The sequence below is a fragment of the Oncorhynchus clarkii genome, chromosome 13 (assembly GCF_045791955.1).
Source record: "Oncorhynchus clarkii lewisi isolate Uvic-CL-2024 chromosome 13, UVic_Ocla_1.0, whole genome shotgun sequence".
Classification (NCBI taxonomy): Eukaryota; Metazoa; Chordata; class Actinopteri; order Salmoniformes; family Salmonidae; genus Oncorhynchus; species Oncorhynchus clarkii.
The window spans coordinates 4,527,553-4,545,052 of NC_092159.1; the positions used below are offsets into that span (position 1 = coordinate 4,527,553).

The 17,500-nt window shown below is 44.1% G+C and overlaps 3 protein-coding genes across 4 annotated transcripts in view; 1 reads left to right on the plus strand and 2 right to left on the minus strand.

Annotated features, from left to right (window-relative positions):
• The first annotated feature begins 730 nt into the window (after positions 1-730).
• On the plus strand, positions 731-3,436 carry LOC139423717 (regulator of G-protein signaling 4-like). Its single transcript, XM_071175329.1, has 5 exons — positions 731-774; positions 2,268-2,336; positions 2,517-2,569; positions 2,864-3,027; positions 3,269-3,436. The coding sequence occupies exons 1-5, from the start codon at positions 731-733 to the stop codon at positions 3,434-3,436; spliced, it is 498 nt and encodes a 165-aa protein (XP_071031430.1).
• A 4,097-nt stretch (positions 3,437-7,533) lies between these two features.
• LOC139424305 (UPF0390 protein zgc136864-like) lies at positions 7,534-10,806 on the minus strand. The gene is made up of 3 exons (XM_071176008.1): positions 10,674-10,806; positions 9,825-9,880; positions 7,534-8,234 (listed from the first exon to the last, which is right to left on the minus strand). The coding sequence occupies exons 1-3, from the start codon at positions 10,753-10,755 to the stop codon at positions 8,070-8,072; spliced, it is 303 nt and encodes a 100-aa protein (XP_071032109.1). The 5' UTR covers positions 10,756-10,806; the 3' UTR covers positions 7,534-8,069.
• A 225-nt stretch (positions 10,807-11,031) lies between these two features.
• The window catches only part of LOC139424306 (methylthioribose-1-phosphate isomerase-like), a 16,625-nt gene continuing 10,156 nt past the window's right edge, over positions 11,032-17,500 (minus strand). Inside the window, exons 6-7 of one of the 2 annotated variants that reach the window (XR_011635920.1) lie at positions 14,394-15,597; positions 11,032-14,318 (exon numbers count right to left, since the gene is read on the minus strand). Coding sequence is in view for 1 of the 2 variants with exons in the window: in XM_071176009.1 (XP_071032110.1) it covers positions 15,464-15,597 (134 nt within the window). In the remaining variant the exon portion in view is untranslated. Of the gene's footprint in view, positions 15,598-17,500 lie in introns of both variants that reach the window. The other variant, XM_071176009.1, reaches the window with a different exon arrangement.

The following is a 17,500-nucleotide window of genomic DNA, read 5'->3' on the forward strand; positions in this document are numbered from 1 at the left end:
CACACGTACACCTCCTGTCTTACATTACCCTCCATCTCTCCCCCATCCATCCATCCGTCCATCCATCTCTCCCCCATCCATCCATCCATCCGTCCATCCTCCTCCCTCATTCTGTTCTCAGATGTGTGGTTGATTAACATGTGTGATAAGCAGGTATATTAAAGGGGCTGATACACTGTAGGGGGTTAGTTTGTGCACAGACACAGAACAGAACAGGAAGGAGCACAGAACAGGACAGGAAGGAGCACACATCAGAATACAACAGCTGGTTTCACATTTTTTGTTTGTTTCGTTAATTTCCTTCCCACGTGCTAAAATGTGTAAAGGACTGTCCTCCCTTCCCTCGTCGTGCTTGGAGAAGTGAGTATGGAAGTATGTAGTACTGTATGTAGTGTGTAGTGTGTAGTACTGTATGTAGTGTGTAGTGTGTAGTACTGTATGTAGTGTGTAGTATGTAGTACTGTATGTAGTGTGTAGTATGTAGTACTGTATGTAGTGTGTAGTATGTAGTACTGTATGTAGTGTGTAGTGTGTAGTACTGTATGTAGTGTGTAGTGTGTAGTATGTAGTACTGTATGTAGTGTGTAGTGTGTAGCATGAAATGTGTAAAGGACTGTCCTCCCTTCCCTCGTCGTGCTTGGAGAAGTGAGTATGGAAGTAGGTCGTACTGTATGTAGTGTGTAGTGTGTAGTATATAGTACTGTATGTAGTGTGTAGTGTGTAGTATGAAATGTGTAAAGGACTGTCCTCCCTTCCCTCGTCGTGCTTGGAGAAGTGAGTATGGAAGTAGGTCGTACTGTATGTAGTGTGTAGTGTGTAGTATATAGTACTGTATGTAGTGTGTAGTGTGTAGTACTGTATGTAGTGTGTAGTATGTAGTACTGTATGTAGTGTGTAGTGTGTAGTATATACTACTGTATGTAGTGTGTAGTGTGTAGTATATAGTACTGTATGTAGTGTGTAGTGTGTAGTACTGTATGTAGTGTGTAGTATGTAGTACTGTATGTAGTGTGTAGTGTGTAGTATATACTACTGTATGTAGTGTGTAGTGTGTAGTATATAGTACTGTATGTAGTGTGTAGTGTGTAGTATATAGTACTGTATGTAGTGTGTAGTGTGTAGTATATAGTACTGTATGTAGTGTGTAGTATATAGTACTATATGTAGTGTGTAGTGTGTAGTATGAAATGTGTAGCACAGGAGGTTGGTGGCACCATAACTGGGGAGACATGGTTGGATGCCAGTCCATTTATGAGCCGTCCTCCCCTGGTATGTAGTATGTAGTATGTAGTATGTATTGTGTAGTATGTATTGTGTAGTATGTAGTATGTAGTGTGTAGTAGTATGTATTGTGTAGTATGTAGTGTGTAGTATGTAGTGTATAGTATGTATTGTGTAGTATGTATTGTGTAGTATGTATTGTGTAGTATGTAGTGTGTAGTATGTATTGTGTAGTATGTAGTGTGTAGTGTGTAGTAGTATGTACTGTGTAGTGTGTAGTGTGTAGTAGTATGTATTGTGTAGTATGTAGTATGTATTGTGTAGTATGTATTGTGTAGTGTGTAGTGTGTAGTATGTCGTGTGTAGTATGTATTGTGTAGTATGTATTGTGTAGTATGTGGTGTGTAGTATGTATTGTGTAGTATGTAGTTTGTATTGTGTAGTATGTATTGTGTATTGTGTAGTATGTATTGTGTAGTATGTATTGTGGAGTATGTATTGTGTAGTGTGTGAGGATGCATCATAGTTTCTAAAGAGAGATCAGTGTGTTTTGTTGAAGTAGTATTGTTGATGTGATTGTTGAAGGAGAAGGTTGATGTGATTGTTGAAGGTGAAGGTTGATGTGTTTTGTTGAAGGAGAAGGTTAATGTGATTGTTGAAGGTGAAGGTTGATGTGATTGTTGAAGGAGAAGGTTGATGTGATTGTTGAAGGAGAGGGTTAATGTGATTGTTGAAGGAGAAGGTTAATGTGATTGTTGAAGGAGAAGGTTGATGTGATTGTTAAAGGTGAAGGTTGATGTGATTGTTGAAGGAGAAGGTTGATGTGATTGTTGAAGGAGAAGGTTAATGTGATTGTTGAAGGAGAAGGTTGATGTGATTGTTGAACGAGAAGGTTGATGTGATTGTCGAAGCAGGAGGTTGATGTGATTGTTGAAGGAGAAGGTTGATGTGATTGTCGAAGCAGGAGGTTGATGTGATTCGATTTTTAGATATAGAGCACAAACTAAATGTGTGTGTGTGTGTGTGTGTGTGTGTGTGTGTTCCAGAGCAAAGGGGATGCGGGTGAAGTTGAGTCACCTGGCTGACAAACAGGAGTGGACACATCACAAACACAGGTAACCTGTCTGTCTGTGTGTCTGTGTGTCTGTGTGTCTGTCTGTCTGTCTGTCTGTCCACCATTCTACACCAGTGAGTTACTGCAGTCTTGAGTTACGTCAGGAACTGTGGGTTGTTTAACTGACATCAGAGCTTCTCCCTAATCTCTTTCTCTCCATAACCTCATGACTCTTCTAAAGGGTCCATGAGGACAGGACTCTTCAGGATCTGGAGTCTCTACTCAACAGCAAGAGTAAGATCTAGTCCATCTCTTCTCTGTCCCCCTCTCTCTTCTATCGCTCTTCTCTTTTCCTCTCTTCCTTTTCTCTCCCGCTCTCATCTCTTTCTCTCTCTATTCTATCTCTCTCTCTCTTCTCTCTCCTTCTTTTCACTCCCTCTCTCTCTTCTCTCCCTCCCTATCTCTTTTTTTGCTTTCTCCCTCTTCTCTCTTTCTCTCCCTCCTTCTCTTCTCTAATTACACTGATACGTTTCCGTGGCAATGTATAGTTTGACTTGTTGAAATGCCCCCTCCCCCCCCTCCTCCCAGTTGGCCAGAAAGCTTTCCTCTGGTTCCTGCAGTCTGAGTTCAGTGAGGAGAACCTGCAGTTCTGGTTGGCCTGTGAGGAGTACAGGGTTACCCCCCCATGGCAGCAGGGGGCCAAGGCCCAGTCTATGTACGGCCAATACATCAACCCTGGTTCACCACAGGAGGTAGGTGGAGTGTTGTTGTCTAAATGTTGTATATACATTTTACAGACGTTGTATAGATGTTGTGTGAATGTTGTAGAAGTAAGTAAGCCTTGTCTGAGCCAGAACAGTCCATAGGGGCGAGAGCCCCCCATTTCTCATATTTCTGTAGCATAAGGAAGCTCGATGTAAAGGACACCCCCTGGACAGGATACTAGTGAACGTTGTACAGGCGTTGTCTGAACATTGTGTGTGTTGTTGCCAGGTGAACCTGGATGCTGAGACCAGGGAGGCTCTACTGCGAGTGATGGAAGAGCCTGCAGGCGACACATTCCACGAGGCCCAACAACACGTCTACCACCTGATGGCCAAAGACTCTTATCCTCGCTTCCTGCGCTCCCCACACTGCCTGGAGGCCCTTAGGGTTCCTTAGATATTCCACAGCGCCACCTGCTGCCCCGGAAGACCACACAACAACATAATAACAAGCTGTGTTTTATAACATTAGAATTTATATCATTTATATTTATACTCAAGTCTTAGTAGACACTCATATGTGAGTTGTAAGATGTTTGTGTTTATCATAAATATGGTATAACTATGGTATATGTCCATGTAGTTCTTAATCAAGTGTTTTGACAGGAACTGAGATCCTGAGTATTCTAGTCAAATCAAATTGGTCCATACACATATTTAACAGATGTTATTGGTCCATATTTAACAGATGTTATTGGTCCATATTTAACAGATGTTATTGGTCACATACACATATTTAACAGATGTTATTGGTCCATATTTAACAGATGTTATTGGTCTATACACATATTTAACAGATGTTATTGGTCACATACACATATTTAACAGATGTTATTGGTCCATACACATATTTAACAGATGTTATTGGTCCATATTTAACAGATGTTATTGGTCCATATTTAACAGATGTTATTGGTCCATATTTAACAGATGTTATTGGTCCATATTTAACAGATGTTATTGGTCACATACACATATTTAACAGATGTTATTGTTCCATATTTAACAGATGTTATTGGTCCATATTTACCAGATGTTATTGGTCACATATTTAACAGATGTTATTGGTCCATATTTATCAGATGGTATTGGTCCATACACATATTTAACAGATGTTATTGGTCCATATTTAACAGATGTTATTGGTCCATACACATATTTAACAGATGTTATTGGTCCATATTTAACAGATGTTATTGGTTACATACACATATTTAACAGATGTTATTGGTCCATATTTAACAGATGTTATTGGTCCATACACATATTTAACAGATGTTATTGGTCCATATTTAACAGATGTTATTGGTCCATACACATATTTAACAGATGTTATTGGTCCATATTTAACAGATGTTATTGGTCCATACACATATTTAACAGATGTTATTGGTCCATATTTAACAGATGTTATTGGTCCATATTTAACAGATGTTATTGGTCCATATTTAACAGATGTTATTGGTCCATACACATATTTAACAGATGTTATTGGTCCATATTTAACAGATGTTATTGGTTACATACACATATTTAACAGATGTTATTGGTCCATATTTAACAGATGTTATTGGTCCATACACATATTTAACAGATGTTATTGGTCCATATTTAACAGATGTTATTGGTCCATACACATATTTAACAGATGTTATTGGTCCATATTTAACAGATGTTATTGGTCCATACACATATTTAACAGATGTTATTGGTCCATATTTAACAGATGTTATTGGTCCATATTTAACAGATGTTATTGGTCCATACACATATTTAACAGATGTTATTGGTCCATATTTAACAGATGTTATTGGTCCATATTTAACAGATGTTATTGGTCCATATTTATCAGATGGTATTGGTCCATATTTATCAGATGTTATTGGTCCATATTTAACAGATGTTATTGGTCCATATTTATCAGATGGTATTGGTCCATATTTATCAGATGTTATTGGTCACATACACATAATTAACAGATGGTATTGCGGGTGTAGGGAAATGCTTGTGTTCCTCGCTTCAACAGTGCAGTAGTATCTAACATTTCACTGAGTAACTCGTCTTCCTAGATGCTCTTCTGTAGAGGGAGTTATAACTGTATTAGTATTAGAAACGTGTATGTGCACCAGGATTACATGTATGTGCCCAGGATTACATGTATGTGCCCAGGATTACATGTATGTGCTCAGGATTACATGTATGTGTCCAGGATTACATGTATGTGCCCAGGATTACATGTATGTGCAGAGTTCATTGGATCGCATGTTGAACTAGAATAAAATGTAGCCGTAACGAGAAACCTGTCGACTTTATGTTCTGGTGAGGTTAGGGCTGTCCATGTCCCATAACTTTCAGAAACCTGTCGACTTTATGTTCTGGTGAGGTTAGGGCTGCCCATGTCCCATAACTTTCAGAAACCTGTCGACTTTATGTTCTGGTGAGGTTAGGGCTGTCCATGTCCCATAACTTTCAGAAACCTGTCGACTTTATGTTCTGGTGAGGTTAGGGCTGCCCATGTCCCATAACTTTCAGAAACCTGTCGACTTTATGTTCTGGTGAGGTTAGGGCTGTCCATGTCCCATAACTTTCAGAAACCTGTCGACTTTATGTTCTGGTGAGGTTAGGGCTGTCCATGTCCCATAACTTTCAGAAACCTGTCGACTTTATGTTCTGGTGAGGTTAGGGCTGTCCATGTCCCATAACTTTCAGAAACCTGTCGACTTTATGTTCTGGTGAGGTTGGGGCTGAACTCCTCTGATCTTCTCTATCTGTCAAATAAAACCAGCAAAAACACAGTTGAAAAAGCAAGGCGTTACCTGATAATGTGCTTGACTGAGGGAAATACACACTGAGGTAAATACACACTGAGGTAAATACACACTGAGGTAAATACACACCTGGTGGAATTTCACACTGAGAGCAAAGCATCATGGGAGTGTAAACATAGTGTGGGAGGAGGAGAAAGAGAGACCTGCACTAAACAGCAGCTCTGAGGTAAAGAGGAAAGTGTATGAACACAAAACACCTGACGCCCCCACAGGTCTGGATAGGACTACACACACCCATACACAGGTCTGGATAGGACTACACACACCCATACACAGGTCTGGATAGGACTACACACACCCATACACAGGTCTGGATAGGACTACACAGGTCTGGATAGGACTACACAGGTCTGGATAGGTCTACACACACCCATACACAGGTCTGGATAGGACTACACACACCCATACACAGGTCTGGATAGGACTACACACACCCATACACAGGTCTGGATAGGACTACACACGCCCATACACAGGTCTGGCTAGGTCTACACAGGTCTGGATAGGTCTACACACACCCATAGACAGGTCTGGATAGGTCTACACACACCCATACACAGGTCTGGATAGGACTACACACACCCATACACAGGTCTGGATAGGTCTACACACACCCATACACAGGTCTGGATAGGTCTACACACACCCATACACAGGTCTGGATAGGTCTACACACACCCATACACAGGTCTGGATAGGTCTACACACACACCCATACACAGGTCTGGATAGGACTACACACACACCCATACATAGGTCTGGCTAGGTCTACACAGGTCTGGATAGGTCTACACACACCCATACACAGGTCTGGATAGGTCTACACACACAGGTCTGGATAGGTCTACACAGGTCTGGATAGGTCTACACACACCCATACACAGGTCTGATAGGTCTACACAGGTCTGGATAGGTCTACACACACCCATACACAGGTCTGGATAGGTCTACACACACCCATACACAGGTCTGGCTAGGTCTACACAGGTCTGGATAGGACTACACACACCCATACACAGGTCTGGATAGGTCTACACAGGTCTGGATAGGACTACACACACCCATACACAGGTCTGGATAGGTCTACACACACCCATACACAGGTCTGGATAGGTCTACACACACCCACACACAGGTCTGGCTAGGTCTACACACACACCCATACACAGGTCTGGATAGGACTACACACACACCCATACACAGGTCTGGATAGGACTACACACACAGGTCTGGATAGGACTACACAGGTATGGCTAGGTCTACACAGGTCTGGCTAGGTCTACACAGGTCTAGCTAGGTCTACACACGCCCATACACAGGTCTGGCTAGGTCTACACAGGTCTGGCTAGGTCTACACAGGTCTGGATAGGACTACACAGGTCTGGATAGGACTACACAGGTCTGGCTAGGTCTACACAGGTCTAACTAGGTCTACACAGGTCTAGCTAGGTCTACACACGCCCATACACAGGTCTGGCTAGGTCTACACAGGTCTGGCTAGGTCTACACAGGTCTGGATAGGACTACACAGGTATGGCTAGGTCTACACAGGTCTGGCTAGGTCTACACAGGTCTGGCTAGGTCTACACAGGTCTAGCTAGGTCTACACAGGTCTGGCTAGGTCTACACACACCCATACAAGACAAAATAACTCTGTTGCGTTACAAAATGTCCACAGTTTTTTATTCACGTCCTTTGCATTGGAATACAGTATACGGGAGAAACGTGTCTCAGTTCTGAAGACAAGAATCACACACAACTCAATACTCGATGGCCCCTTCAATACACACGACAGAGATCCCAAATGTCGACCGTTGACTATCTAGGGTGCATCTCAATATTCCTCTGTTGGCATCCTCACGTTCCTCGTCTACCTTTTCTTGTCTCCTCGAGGCGATAGCAAGCAGCCAAGTCTACCAGTAAAACTCACCAAAACGGACTACTACAGCACCATCTATTGGAGACGTGGATATTACACTGCTCGGCCGTGACGTCAGTCCATACAGCCTAGCAGCAGTATTTGTTCCAAATGCCGCCCTACTCACTACACAGCGCACTACTTTAGACAGAGCCCTATGGGCCCCTGTTCAAAAAAGTATAACACTATATAGGGAATAGGGTGCCATCTGGGAGACATATTTTAACTTCTATCTAGCACAGCGAAAGCAGTCAGAGCAGACAGACAGACATAACTGAGTGTGTTTATTTGGAGGTGCTGGGTGCAGGGTGGTTGGGATGGTTGTTTCCTTTAGAGGGGGTTGGTTTCACCTCCGCCCCCTTCACAATACTCAGTCTCTTGTGGAGTTTCGTACTGGCTCGGTGAGTCACCTCTTCCTCTATCTTGTTCCTGATCGCCACCTCCAGGCCCTAGGGGGGGGGGGGGGGGGGGGGGCAGCAGGGGACATAGGATTAGGAGCAGCCACAGATTCATTCATATACGACTTACATCATTGCCTAAAGAAAAGCATTCCTCACCTCAGGACATTTCATTGGGGGACAATCCAGGACATGTCTACATACATACATCTGCATTGATCTGCGTTTTTGTCCGTCAAAGTACAACTCATCCCTACTTTTTCAGATGAGTTGCACGCGTTATAAGATGGACAATTTCTGGGTCCTGTCAGGGTCCTGTCTGGGTCCAGGTTCTCTGAGAGGATCCCATCTGTAGACAGTGCTGACTGTATCCCAGTGCATGTTGCTTCAGATGGTATGTCCCACAGAGACAGACAGTAGAGGATTCTCCTCAGATGGTAGGTCCCACAGAGACAGACCGTAGTGGATTCTCCTCAGATGGTATGCCCCACAGAGACAGACCGTAGTGGATCCTCCTCAGATGGTATGTCCCACAGAGACAGACCGTAGTGGATTCTCCTCAGATGGTATGTCCCACAGAGACAGACCGTAGTGGATTCTCCTCAGGAGGTATGTCCCACAGAGACAGACCGTAGTGGATTCTCCTCAGATGGTATGTCCCACAGACAGACCGTAGTGGATTCTCCTCAGATGGTATGTCCCACAGAGACAGACCGTAGTGGATTCTCCTCAGATGTTATGTCCCACAGAGACAGACCGTAGTGGATTCTCCTCAGATGGTATGTCCCACAGACAGACCGTAGTGGATTCTCCTCAGGAGGTATGTCGAACAGAGACAGACCGTAGTGGATTCTCCTCAGATGGTATGTCCCACAGACAGACCGTAGTGGATTCTCCTCAGATGGTATGTCCCACAGACAGACCGTAGTGGATTCTCCTCAGATGGTATGTCCCACAGACAGACCGTAGTGGATTCTCCTCAGATGGTATGTCCCACAGACAGACCGTAGTGGATTCTTCTCAGATGGTATGTCCCACAGACAGACAGCCCCCAGCCCGTATACAAGTGGTAGCCCCCAGCCCGTATACAAGTGGTAGCCCACAGCCTTTATACAAGTGGTAGCCCCCAGCCTTTATACAAGTGGTGTAGCCCCCAGCCTTTATACAAGTGGTGTAGCCCCCAGCCTGTATACAAGTGGTGTAGCCCCCAGCCTGTATACAAGTGGTGTAGCCCCCAGCCTGTATACAAGTGGTGTAGCCCACAGCCTGTATAAAAGTGGTGTAGCCCCCAGCCTGTATACAAGTGGTGTAGCCCCCAGCCTGTATACAAGTGGTGTAGCCCCCAGCCTGTATACAAGTGGTGTAGCCCCCAGCCTGTATACAAGTAGTGGTAGCCCCCAGCCTGTATACAAGTGGTAGCCCCCAGCCTGTATACAAGTGGTAGCCCCCAGCCTGTATACAAGTGGTAGCCCCCAGCCTGTATACAAGTGGTAGCCCCCAGTCTGAACAGGTAGATTTTAAACTCTCCCATTATTCCGTAATGGACAGTATAGGCTGACCTATAGCTGCTGTCCTATAGCTGCTGTCCTATCTATAGCTGCTGTCCTATCTATAGCTGCTGTCCTATAGCTGCTGTCTCACCTTCTTCAACTGCTGTTGCTGTACCACTTTAACCTTCTTCGGTGCGATCGTCCTCCCTGTGAAACAGCAGCAACAAGTGAGGGGTGAGATTTGTAACCAACAATAAAACCTCAGTGTAGATATTTATTGACCCCCTTACAGACAACACACCGTGGTTAAAGGGGCCAACAATAACAAAGCCAACACCGCGCCTCCGTTTTGGTAAATCGTTGAGGGATGGTTCTGATGGGTTGAACTATGCATCATCATGAGGCATTTATAAAAGTTAGATTATTCGAGAATCAATGGCTATAACCTTACTTTAAAAGTGAAACAATGTATGTAGCAATTGCAGATTGTACCCTTAAGCCAAACAGATTCGTAACAAGTACTGTAGAAGTTTTAAGCAAAGTTTCCATTTGGAGCAGCCCATAAGGGAATCAAGGTTAGCTAGCTGGCAGGGGAATGGAAGGCCAGGCACTGTGTAATCGTTGTGTGACTGATAATGCCATTACAAATCTCCCTATAAATAGCTAAGCTGCCCTACAGTTCTCCTTCACAAGTTGTCAGCAGGGCCAGTAAGTAGGCCTAAACATTGGGACGACTTTCGAATGTGTCTTGTTATGCACATGCAATGGTACGCGATGCAATTCAAATGATTGTGCTATGATGAGTTCCATTTGAGGGGGCGCCCGCACCCTTGACAGTCTAGTTCCCACGCAGTTTTTCAACAGAAACGGTCTCCTCACTGAACCGTGTTTGAGCCAGCATGTCCGCCGCAACACGTCGCAAATACTTTTTGAGTATATATACGAAGTCCAGGCGAAATCGCTAGAATACAAGACATCAACCATATCACTCTGTACGTACCTCCTTTTCTGGGACCTTTGTTTTTTTGAGGTTTCTTGGTTCCACCGGGCTGCGCTTTGAACTTCTGTTTACCTTGCGCCATCTTGCCTCGGAGCTGTTTTCGCCGTATTGTTCCAGACCGGATGTAGATGGGCGTTACAACATGGCATTCTGGGATAGTGGAGTACTGAGGTGTGGAAAATACGAAAGGAAGATTTTTTGAACTGAATCAATAAAATGTTTGAATTGTGCCAAGTTAGATACATTACTTATTTAACATGTACCTTGACATGAAATTAATGTATCAATTAGAAAGGCTATCATTGTATGTGCTAAGAAATGTCCCACGACCTAAAAGATACAACGCAGACGGCTGTAATGTTTTTGTTCACTCTTTATTGTATTGTCGTGAAAGAGAAATCTCTTCTTAATTCAGGTATGCAGTTTACAGCATTATATTCATATTAAAAAAACATCCATTTTTGAACTATTTCCACATGATACAAAACTAAACCCCAGATATGAATATAAACAATAACATAACTACACGTAGAAAGAGGCCTTCTAATCGACTACACCCCCACCCACACTAATATCACCAGCCATGCTTCCTATTGGCTTATTCACAAACCCCCGGTCATCAGGACATTGGTTGAAATCTCAGAGGGAGTAGAAGTGATGATAGCGTTGCATTTGGCACTTAATTTGGCATCTTCCTCTCCCAAGACTAGACTCATTAGCTCATGTCCCAAAGTATCCACCCTTGCATACTACTTAGTATGAAGCAATTCAGCCCGTGCATACTAGATAGTATGCTAGTGTGGTTATTGGGGACGGAGAATAAGAGGGACAGATGGTTTCCTACAAGTACACAGGGGATTTACTGCCTCTTAAGATACCCTCAGTACAGAGAGTAGGAGATATTTTACACTATTCAATATGGTGCCCTCTGTCTAGATCTAGTATGCGTCCAAATGTCACCCTATTCCCTATATTAGTGCACTACTTTTGACCAGAACCCTATAGGGCCCAGGTTAAAAATAGTGCACTACTTTTGACCAGAACCCTATAGGGCCCAGGTTAAAAATAGTGCACTACTTTTGACCAGAACCCTATAGGGCCCAGGTTTAAAATAGTGCACTACAAAGGAAATAGGGTGCCATTTGGGACACTACCCCTGAGCCTGCTAAATAAACAGAACCTTTGGGTGACTGACTGGCAGATAATTCCAATTAAACACAGTCTATCCTGACATTTTATCAGTGTGTGTGTGATAGTGTGTGTATGTGTGTGTGTGATAGTGTGCGTGGTCGAGGAGGCCTCTCAGTGTAGTCTAATTAACAACAGCTTTATCACTAAGAATCACCATAATAAAACAACTGATCACAGCCAAACAAGAGTAGCCTGGGTACCAGTCTGTTCGTGCCATCCTTCCACTCTTTGTCAATGGCAAACAATGCCCAGGACTACAAGGAGTGAAATGTTAAACACAGAACAGCATCTGGTTTCCAGGCAACAACAACAACAACAACAACGAAGTCTTCATGATAAGAGACAAACGGATTCTCGTACCCTTTTAAAAAAAGTTTTCAACGTAACGATCTACGGATGGCGACAAAGTTGCTACATTGTTCTCGACCGTTAAAACTCTCCCCTCCGATTTCTTCCCGTTCAGGTTCTCAAAATAAAAGACAAAGAAAGGAACCCCAAAACACAACAGTGGTGTTTGATTCTAGACCCTTATGTGATTTGACAGCCGACAGCATCGCTGTGAGAGGAAGGGAGAGAGAGAGAGAGAGAGGGGTAAGTTTGACAGGGAGAGGTTGGGGATGGAGGGGTCTCTGTTCTACTGCGATTCTAGAATATGGAACAGTTATGACACTACGGATTCTAGAATTCTAAATAATGTATTCTTTTTTTGACAGGAAAGTAGATAAGAATGCCTGTTGTGGACCAGAAATGGTCCAATGGGTCGAGGAGGTGTGGTGTGTTTAGAGATCAGAGGTTTCTGAATGAGGGATGATGGAGTAGTAGAGTAGTGGATTTGGGGATGTATTTCACCTTTGACCTTTCAGACTTGCCTGACAACTCAAACTACTGTACATTTTCCCCCTGCTCTATGTTGGCTACATACTTCAGTCAGACGGCCATCGTGGAAGTCGTTTGTGGTGACGACAAAATGAGGGGTTGTAAAAAAAACTAAGTCATCAGCGATTGGATCATCTCTAACCAATCAGAGTATCAAAGCCAATGACGAATTTTCAAAACGCCGCCTTTCTGACTCTGGCCCAACCCATCGGTTTGTGGGACCAATCAGAATGGTTAGAATGTGTTTGTGTTCTAGAATTCGTCAGGTAGGGGGGTACTCAGATCCAGTCTCATCGCGGAGAAGAAACTAACGTCCGTGGGCCAGGCAACTTTCGGACCTTCACCTTGCATTTTTAGGGGGGGGAGGGGGGTTGAAGGGCTACGTTCCTCCCTGTTAGCCTGCTGTTCTGGGACCTGTCCCAAATTACAACCTATTATTCCCTCTATTGTGCACTACTTACGACCAAAGCTCTGGTCAAAAGTAGTGCACCATGTAGGTAATAGGATGCCATTCGCGATGCCTGTCGTGTCCTGTCCTGTCCTGTGTGTGAGCGGTGGTGCTGGTGGTGTAAGGCATTGAGCAGTGCACCATGTAGGGATGCCTGCCTGTCGTGTCGTGTCGTGTCCTGTGTGTGAGCGGTGGTGCTGGTGCTGGAAGGCATTGAGCAGTGCAGGGCCCCTGTGACATTCAGTACATCATAGAAATACAATCTTTAGAACAAACATCAACATTCCGTTCAATTGTTGTTTAAAGCCGAGAGTTCCATCTCGGGCCAAGAGAAAAAAGGGTTTATTTTGCTTGACTTGTTGTCCAGGCCTAATAACATGGAGATTGGTGTTGAGTGTATATATAGTGTTTATGCGTAGTTTGATATGGTACACAGTAGGGCGGTGGTTTTTAAACCTCTCCTCAGGGACCCAGGTCCACAGCTAGCTCACCTGATTCAACTTGTCAACTAATCATCAAGCCCTCGACCAGGTGAATCAGGCGACCTAGTTCAGGGCTACAACAGAATTGTGAAACGTCTGAGGAGAGGTTTGATAACCCTGGGGGTAGGGGACGATACGGTACAGATTGGACCAGCGAGGTACAGACATTATGTGAGGTATAGGGAGGTAGCCATACGTTATACACATCAGCTGACTAAAGAGGTTTGCTCTAGATAATATCAACTGGCTTTGTTTTGGATTGAATAGTTCTGATTTCAGTTGCTTTGGTAATGGTTGTGTCTCATATGACCCCCTATTCCCTATGCAGTGCACTACTTTAGACCAGAGCCCTATTCCCTATGCAGTGCACTACTTTAGACCAGAGCCCTATTCCCTATGCAGTGCACTACTTTAGACCAGAGCCCTATTCCCTATGCAGTGCACTACTTTAGACCAGAGCCCTATTCCCTATGCAGTGCACTACTTTAGACCAGAGCCCTGTTCCCTATATAGTGCACTACTTTAGACCAGAGCCCTGTTCCCTATATAGTGCACTACTTTTGGCACAGAGCCCTGTTCCCTATATAGTGCACTTCTTTTGGCACAGAGCCCTGTTCCCTATATAGTGCACTACTTTAGACCAGAACCCTGTTCCCTATATAGTGCACAACTTTTGGCACAGAGCCCTGTTCCCTATATAGTGCACTACTTTTGGCACAGAACCCTATTCCCTATATAGTGCACTACTTTAGACCAGAGCCCTGTTCCCTATATAGTGCACAACTTTTGGCACAGAGCCCTGTTCCCTATATAGTGCACTACTTTTGGCACAGAACCCTATTCCCTATATAGTGCACTACTTTAGACCAGAGCCCTGTTCCCTATATAGTGCACTACTTTTGGCACAGAGCCCTGTTCCCTATATAGTGCACTACTTTTGGCACAGAGCCCTATTCCCTATATAGTGCACTACTTTTGGCACAGAGCCCTGTTCCCTATATAGTGCACTACTTTTGGCACAGAGCCCTGTTCCCTATATAGTGCACTACTTTTGGCTAGAGCCTATGGGCTGTGGTCAAATAGTGCACTATAAAGGGAATAAGGTGCTATTTGAGACTCAACAATGTATTTTCAGAAATCAAGTGTCATCATGGGCTATCAATTTTCTTAAACTCACATTTCTATAAAAACACTTTTTCAGAGAAAACTACATGTGAATATATAATATTGTGATTGGGTGTAACTGTTACATTTTTCATTCCTAACATTGTTTGGAGAACTCTGAATCTGATTAGGATGTAGTATAGGCCAGTTCTTCTGAAGGAGACTGGTTCGTTCTGTCGGTGACAGGAGATGAACACAGGAGAGACCAGAGAGAGGAGACCAGAGAGAGGAGAGACCAGAGAGAGAGGAGACCAGAGAGAGGAGAGACCAGAGAGAGGAGAGACCAGAGAGAGGAGAGACCAGAGAGAGGAGAGACCAGAGAGAGGAGAGACCAGAGAGAGGAGAGAGACAGGAGATGAACACAGGAGAGACCAGAGAGGAGAGAGAGGGAGGGACAGGAGTGGGAGGGGGTTGGATGTGTGTGTCTGAGTTCCTGCGTTGATGTGTGTGTGTGTGAGACCGTAAAACGTGTGAGTTTGTAGAACACTGACTGTGTGTGTGTAAATGTAACAAAACTAGACTTCCACCTCAGCTGTGTGTGTGAGGATGCGGAAGTCGTATGAGAGAGTGAGAGCAGGAATATTAAGGTGCAGTAGCGCACGGCGGCCAGCGGGTGGTGATAGCGCCGTCTACAGGGCAGTGAGACGGCCGGTGAGTGCTGCCTGCAGCTCCGAGGGCAGAAACACCCCCAGTTCTGTGATGATGCCCCCCGTTATCAGCTGGTGGGGGGTCACGTCAAACGCCGGGTTCCACACATCAATACCTGGAGAGGGAGAGAGGAGGGTAGACAGAGGGAGATGGACGGGGGAAGGGACAGAGAGCAAGATAAATTAGGGGGTGGGGGGTTAGGGAGAGAGTGAGACGGTAGAGAGCGACAGAGGAAGAGAGGGGAGAAGGAAGGGAGGTAAATCATGGTAGAGTGAGGGTGTAAAGGGAGGGAAGAGAAGGAGAGAGAGAGCAGGAACACCCCGGGGAACAGCGTCTCCATTAAAGGAGAGGATAATATAATTACTGTGATGTCACAGAGCTCCTCTTCTAGTTCTTTAATTAGAGACACGTGTCACAAGTCAATCAGCTCCGGTACATTCTCCAGAGAATACACCGTTCCCTCTGTCTGTCTACCAGGGACTGTTATATCTCTACCACTACACTGTTCCCTCTGTCTGTCTACCAGGGACTGTTATATCTCTACCACTACACTGTTCCCTCTGTCTGTCTACCAGGGACTGTTATATCTCTACCACTACACTGTTCTATCTCTACCACTACACTGTTCTATCTCTACCACTACACTGTTACATCTCTACCACTACACTGTTACATCTCTACCACTACACTGTTACATCTCTACCACTACACTGTTACATCTCTACCACTACACTGTTACATCTCTACCACTACACTGTTACATCTCTACCACTACACTGTTACATCTCTACCACTACACTGTTACATCTCTACCACTACACTGTTACATCTCTACCACTACACTGTTACATCTCTACCACTACACTGTTACATCTCTACCACTACACTGTTACATCTCTACCACTACACTGTTACATCTCTACCACTACACTGTTACATCTCTACCACTACACTGTTACATCTCTACCACTACACTGTTACATCTCTACCACTACACTGTTACATCTCTACCACTACACTGTTACATCTCTACCACTACACTGTTACATCTCTACCACTACACTGTTACATCTCTACCACTACACTGTTACATCTCTACCACTACACTGTTACATCTCTACCACTACACTGTTACATCTCTACCACTACACTGTTACATCTCTACCACTACACTGTTACATCTCTACCACTACACTGTTATATCTCTACCACTACACTGTTACATCTCTACCACTACACTGTTATATCTCTACCGCTACACCGTTCCCTCTGTCTGTCTACCAGGGACTGTTATATCTCTACCACTACACTGTTATCTCTCTACCACTACACTGTTCTATCTCTACCACTACACTGTTCTATCTCTACCACTACACTGTTATATCTCTACCACTGTTATCTCTCTACCAGGGACTACACTGTTATCTCTCTACCACTACACTGTTATATCTCTACCACTACACTGTTATATCTCTACCACTACACTGTTATATCTCTATCACTACACTGTTATATCTCTACCACTACACTGTTATATATCTCTACCACTACACTGTTCCCCCTGTCTGTTTGCCTGTCTACACTGTTATCTCTCTACCAGGGACTACACTGTTATCTCTCTACCAGGGACTACACTGTTATCTCTCTACCAGGGACTACACTGTTATCTCTCTACCAGGGACTACACTGTTCTCTCTACCAGGGACTACACTGTTATATCTCTACCAGGGACTACACTGTTATATCTCTACCAGGGACTACACTGTTATATCTCTACCAAGGACTACACTGTTATATCTCTACCAGGGACTACACTGTTACATCTCTACCACTACACTGTTACATCTCTACCACTACACTGTTATCTCTCTACCACTACACTGTTATCTCTCTACCACTGTTATCTCTCTACCAGGGACTACACTGTTATATCTCTACCACTACACTGTTACATCTCTACCACTACACTGTTATATCTCTACCACTACGCTGTTCTCTCTACCACTACACTGTTATCT